Source organism: Bremia lactucae, linkage group LG15 (genome assembly GCF_004359215.1).
Source record: "Bremia lactucae strain SF5 linkage group LG15, whole genome shotgun sequence".
In the NCBI taxonomy this organism is placed as follows: domain Eukaryota; phylum Oomycota; class Peronosporomycetes; order Peronosporales; family Peronosporaceae; genus Bremia; species Bremia lactucae.
In genome coordinates, this window is record NC_090624.1 from 2,181,912 (window position 1) to 2,187,960 (window position 6,049).

General features: G+C 47.2%; 1 protein-coding gene across 1 annotated transcript; it reads right to left on the reverse strand.

Moving 5' to 3' along the window:
• Nucleotides 1–321: 321 nt before the first annotated feature.
• Nucleotides 322–5,827, reverse strand: CCR75_001282 (uncharacterized protein; the record flags this gene model as incomplete). Its single annotated transcript, XM_067959386.1, is given in 2 exon segments — nucleotides 322–360; nucleotides 374–5,827. The coding sequence occupies 2 exon segments, from the start codon at nucleotides 5,825–5,827 to the stop codon at nucleotides 322–324; spliced, it is 5,493 nt and encodes a 1,830-aa protein (XP_067819297.1).
• Nucleotides 5,828–6,049: the final 222 nt, after the last annotated feature.

Sequence of the window (6,049 nt, forward strand, 5' to 3'; positions counted from 1 at the left end):
TGTAGACAGCAGGCGTCATAAACGACAGTATAATAGTCGCAATAAACACTTGCCAGACCCATCCAACTTCATCCGATGACGATGAAAACCATGACGCAAATAAAATGCCAAGTAGAAAGCCACAACCCAAAAGCAGCAGCGCTTTTCCACGCATGTCCCGCGTCGAAATTTCATAAATGTACACGGCCAGAGTCGGTAGTAGCACTCCAACGGAGCTGCCAAGTAAGCAAATGCCAGGCACCAAGAGCCCTTCGCCGTTCGTCTGTACCAGACTCACTCCAAGCATTCCCAAAACTGTCAATAGACCCCCAACGACAATTGTCAAGCGACGTCCAATGAAAAAGTTGAGTCCCCCTGCGACTAAAGAACCGACAATACACGCATAATAAAACGCATACGTCACCATGCCATCCCCGACATTCCCATCGAGCAAATCATACGTCGTTACGTAGCTCAGAAAGCCTGCAGTGCTCTCCAACATCGTAAACAAATGAAACAACCAGCCACAGCCAATGCCACCCAACATGCCCATGAATGCTGCAAGAGAAAACGCATACTGTGACGACGCCGACACGACTTCTGAAAAGCCTTTGTTGTACATCATACGCGTTTGTACAATATTCAAAAACGGAATCGCTGACATGACCAAGAGAGGTAGAATCATTGCAATGGAAAATACAAAATCAAAGAAAAACGCCAATTGCTGAAACATTTCCACCGTGGCAATTGACGACGTGGCAAAGCTATACATGCGAGACGCTTCATTTAATCCATACAAGGCAGCCATGTACCCAAAGAAAAGCGACAGCGTCCGCCGAAGATTCAAGTCAAATACCGCCATCGTCACGATAAAAAAGGCAATCACAGCAAATACTAGCACCGTGAAGTACATAATCGCTCGTAGCGACGACCGGACGGATCGGAACGCACCACCCATGGCTCCAAGCAAACCTAGCGCCAAAATCGTCATGACCGCGGATGCAAACACTATGCCAACCGTCAATATTTCCCATTCTAGCGCCACAACGTACCACATGAGGACAAAATGACGGCATTCGCGTAAAATCACTGTCACGCGAGCAATCGGTCGAGTATTATGGTACAGACTCAACTCGCCCTTCCACCATCCAATCCATCCACCGATCATTACTTCGTCTTTATCTTGATAGTCCTCGGTTGCGTACATCCATTTTGCCCACGTCGTGACATCCGCCTTGGTCTTTTCCCAATCCAACCCATCGGTATTGAAAATATACGGGGCCACGAGCCATACGACAGCAATGACCCAAATTGCAAATGTCTGGACGCCAAAGCTCTGCGACGTATCACAGTAATCAAATGCAAACGAATTCTCGTCGCCCGCAACGGAGATGTCACAAATGGCAAATTCGCCAAATGTGAGGTATACAAGACACAAGCCAATCAATTCCATGGCCTTTCGATAGTGGCTGGGCGCGTACGCTTTATAGAGCAATACAAACGTCTCGCGTGTGATTTTAAACCCTCTTCCCGTGGCTTTATATTGTGCTTCGCCATGCAAGAGATTATTATCAAAGAAATGCATGGTCGTGCCGAGTTGAAAGATAAAAAACGCCGGACCAAGAGTAAACACCATTTCTAGAAATTGAATCAAACCACGACGTAGACCCATTTCGGCAAAGTAGACACAAATTAATGGCAACGATAAGAAGAGCCCCGCTTGGATATAATACTGCGTATTATAGACCGAATCCATGTCTTCAAACACGCGCGCATCAAACCCATAGGCTTCGGAATTCTCCATAATAATCTCCGTGGAATTAATGCTATACACAATCTGCGTCTGGACCCCCGAGAGCGCAATGTACACCTTGCAATACATGTATACAAACGTCGTGACAATCGTCATCCATGTAGCATAGTAAAATCCCGTATGCGAATAAAACATGGAATTCAAGCGGAAAAAATCCATAAACTGCCCCATGCGATGCGCTTCCCGGGCCAACGAAGTCTCTCCTGCGCCATTGGCCAATTTGCCTTCAAACATGGAAATTTGAGACAACGCGACATCTCTTCCTTTGCCACACTGCATGAATTCCACGTGCGTAATGACGCCGCCTCGTAACGTACAATTAAACCCTGCAAAGACATCTTCGGACAAATTAATACCCTTCGAGGCCTTCGAGACGCCACCACGAGTAATCGCCAAGACTTTATCAAACACATCTGGATGACCATAATGCATTCGCACATACAACGGATCCGCCAGCACGCGCTGCGAGAGCGTCACAAAGACCAATTCCTGCCACGTTTTAAACTTGGCCAACGAACTGGCATTTCCCGTGAAAATATGTTCCCGCATGCCGATAATGGACACGGGTTTCTTTGAAGGATGCAAATCGGCGGTACACAAGAGCTGAGGCATTTTAAGACACTCTTCAAAGTAATGCTGTTGATTCATATCAATTGTCTGGACAAACTCCCCGCGTGTGAATGAAATCGCATTGTTTTGATTTTCAGGCTTGCCTTCGCCCAGGATTGGATCACCCGGGAGCGCGTAGCGATACACTTCGACGATTTCGTCGGCTTCGCTCTTAATCAGCACCGTATCAAACGACACGTCACCATTTTCGTGTTCAACCATGTCCACATATGCCACTCGTAAGTTCGGGTATTCCCGCAACAAGTAGTCAATGTCCGCGGCTTGAGCCTTGCCTTCCACACGGTGTTTGCCATACACTTGACACGCACAAATGTATGAAAACTTGAGTCGTACCATATCTTGCAATTGCATCTGCTTCTGTTCCGCAGTCTTGTCAGGACTTGAGCCAATTTCAAGCCAATGAAGAATTTTAATCGCATCTTCGTACATCATCATGCCCTGCACCGTTCGCGCAAGGGTTTGGCCACGATACGACGCCCACAAGCGAATCTCCTCGGGAAAATTCTTTTGAGCTTCCTCCGCGGAACTCACGTCCACGCGTTCGAGGAAATTATCCCATTCTTCTTGATGAATTTTGGTCAGATACTTAAGAATCGTTAAATTCTTGCCATCTTCTTCAACTTGTTGAAAAATTGGATGATTGACCAAGGGATCGTTCAATGCTTTTAATGAAAACAAGACGGTTTCGGCGTAAAACGGCGTCACAACGGAGAAACTGCGCATTTCTTTAATCGATCGAAGCTGTGGAATGTCCATGACCAGCGATTTCATAAAGAAACCAAGACGTCGTTGGGCTTCCATAGTCCGCGGCATGGCTTCGGATCGATCCAGGGACAAGAGCAAGCATGCGCGGGTGGCGGCGCCCATGGCCGTGTCACTACTAAACATATTCACGAGTCCGCGAGCGGCGAACATGTAGCCATTTGCACTCGAGCAAAATTTCGAGTTGCTAAATTTGCGTTGAAGGGCCGGATCAACACAAAAGGATTGGACACTACTAAGAAACACCTCCATCTTGGCTACAAAGTTACGAATAACTCCCATGGCATGGACCTGGGAATTCGGTACATGAGGAGACGGAACATCCGGATCTGGTAAATCAAGAATCTCTTCGAGCAACTCGACTGCGGCAAGTCGCAACGCGGCAAGTTCCCGGACATTAAATGATTTAAGAAACCCTCCATTGGCACTGATTTCTTCAATCGTGCGAAACCCGTCGACCACGTCGGCATCGTCCGTCCCAAAAAGGGCATTCATGACATACATACTGGCCGTAAAAAAAGATCGATTGGCCGAGAGACAATCGTTCTCGACCAACGCAACGCGCAGTTGTGATTCACTTTTGCCTTCTTTCGCTAATTTCATGGCTAATCCCATCGCTTCGGCCAATTTGCCAGCCGATAAGAACACGGGCTCAAATACTTCACCGGTACTTCGAATGTCATACTGTAAGATAGCGGCTTCCTTGTCATCGAGCAAATCTCCTTCACGAAACGAGTTCACAATTTCATTCCACACGACCACGAATCGAAGCATCATTTGCGATTCATACGCCGCGGCGACAGTACTCATGCGGACAGATTCCATACTACTCGTAGGAGCATCACTTGATCGGGCCAAAAGCGTGACGACTTTTTGATCAAATAATTGAGGAGCCACTCGAAACGCTTTCGTCATTTCTTTTGCTCCTCGAATTTCGCCCGTTTTCATTAAAATGCCTTGAAAGCCACCCAATAACGCTTGCAAAATTGTAAAGAAAATCTGCGTCGAGTAATTAAAAATACACACCACGGGCAACCACAACGCAACCAAAATGCCCAGATTATGGAACGACACCAATGAATTTTGGTAATCAAGTTGCATGTCATAAATGCTCAAGGTCGGTAAAATCAAAGGACGTACGAGAATATAGTACGAAGAAACACCTTCCAAAAACCATAGCAAAATCCAAAACGCCATGTATTTCAACTTGTATAGAAATGGAGGAGTCATATCTTGTCCAACGTAACAGCTTTCGCCCTCACGAACAAATTTCGAGGCAAATGTTCCATTGATCAATTGCGGAGCAAAGGCTTGTGTTACCAAAACCATGAAACCAGGCAGAATGTAGGCACCACATAACGGGTACAATTTATCCAACAACGCCGTGTCTCTTGCTTCGTTAAGTGGTACGTAAATCATCAAACCAAAAAGTCCTGCAAACCCTCCGTTCCAAAGAATACGTGCACCCAATGCCATGCCGTACGAAAACGACCGAGAACTTGTTGTCGAACTTTCTTTCGAGACGAGTAAATGCCAGCCATGACACATTTCTAGCACACACTTGGCAAAGGCCATCAAGCTCAAACTAAATGGAATCGCTACAATCGCGAGTTTCAAATCCCGTGTCGTAAACGGAGCGACGACATCCCCAAGGTATTCAAATTGAGACAAACCACCTTGACCTCCCCCAGGAGAAATCGTTACAGCAAAGGCCAATACGGTCAAAAGCACGAGAAACATCATGTTAAATTGAAAAATGCGATAGTAATTGAGAATCATTGTGAAAAGACTGCGGTGTTCGTAAAATGTCTTGCCGTGATTGTCCGTCAATTCTTGTCCGACCTTCGTGACGGCAATTGTAAGACAATGTGGTTTCCAAAAGTATTCATTAATGTCATCATAATTGCGAATTTTCACGTGTTCCAGAGGCTTTCCAAGCGCATTGCGCCGTTTCATATTGCTTGCTTCGCGCCAAATGGGATGAATCACTTGGTTGAGATACCAACCTTCAGGTTGCTGCTCTTGGCCGTGGGAATCCGCATTCACCATCGTGAGCATCTGATGATACAAGTAGCACACACACTCGGGAATCAAACGTACATTTGCTGCTTCGCCCCAAATGAGGAAATATAGCATCACATCCATGTGCAAGTTGCCCGATGGCGTTGCGTGCGGAATGTTGTTGCCAGTATATGAAACAGCTGGCGTGTGGATAAATTTGCACCAGGATCGGTAATTCGTAAACAATTTATTGGCCAATTGAACCAAATGATGGTCAGTCGGGTCGCTGGCCGAGCAGCGCGCCTTCCCATTGGCCAATAAGAGCAACACGTGTTCCCGTTGGTTACTTACCGAGCCTTCTTGAAACCCAAATTTGGCCTTGAGAAACTCACAACAATAGTCCACCGCGGCCTCGTCGTCCTGGGGCGCGCCTTTAAAGCTTGAAGTTGACACATCCATCGTGTCCAGGCGCTTGCTAAACCGCTCCGAGCGCTCCGATTTGTTTCGGCGCCGATCGGCATCCAGTTCAAAGTAATTCGAGCTAGCGCGACGGCGACGATCCGTTTCGCCGTGACCCGAAGGGCCACGGTGCGCCGTGTTTGCCGCGGCTTTACTGTCAAGCTCGTAGTGGTGTTCCGACATGGGACAGAGTTGGCAAAATACCCGAGGGCGGGTTGAACGAATGGATAAAGCGACAGGGCGTTGACTCGGATGCCCCACGTGCCTTCCTTTCTTTGCTTTTTCCGTTGTGACACCATTGCGAGGTCGCGCGTGCGAAAGAGAGAGATCACGGGTGGGGTAGGGCTATTCGACGATGAAGGTTTTTTAGAATAGTAGTGGCCAAATATTCAGCACAAGCAACCC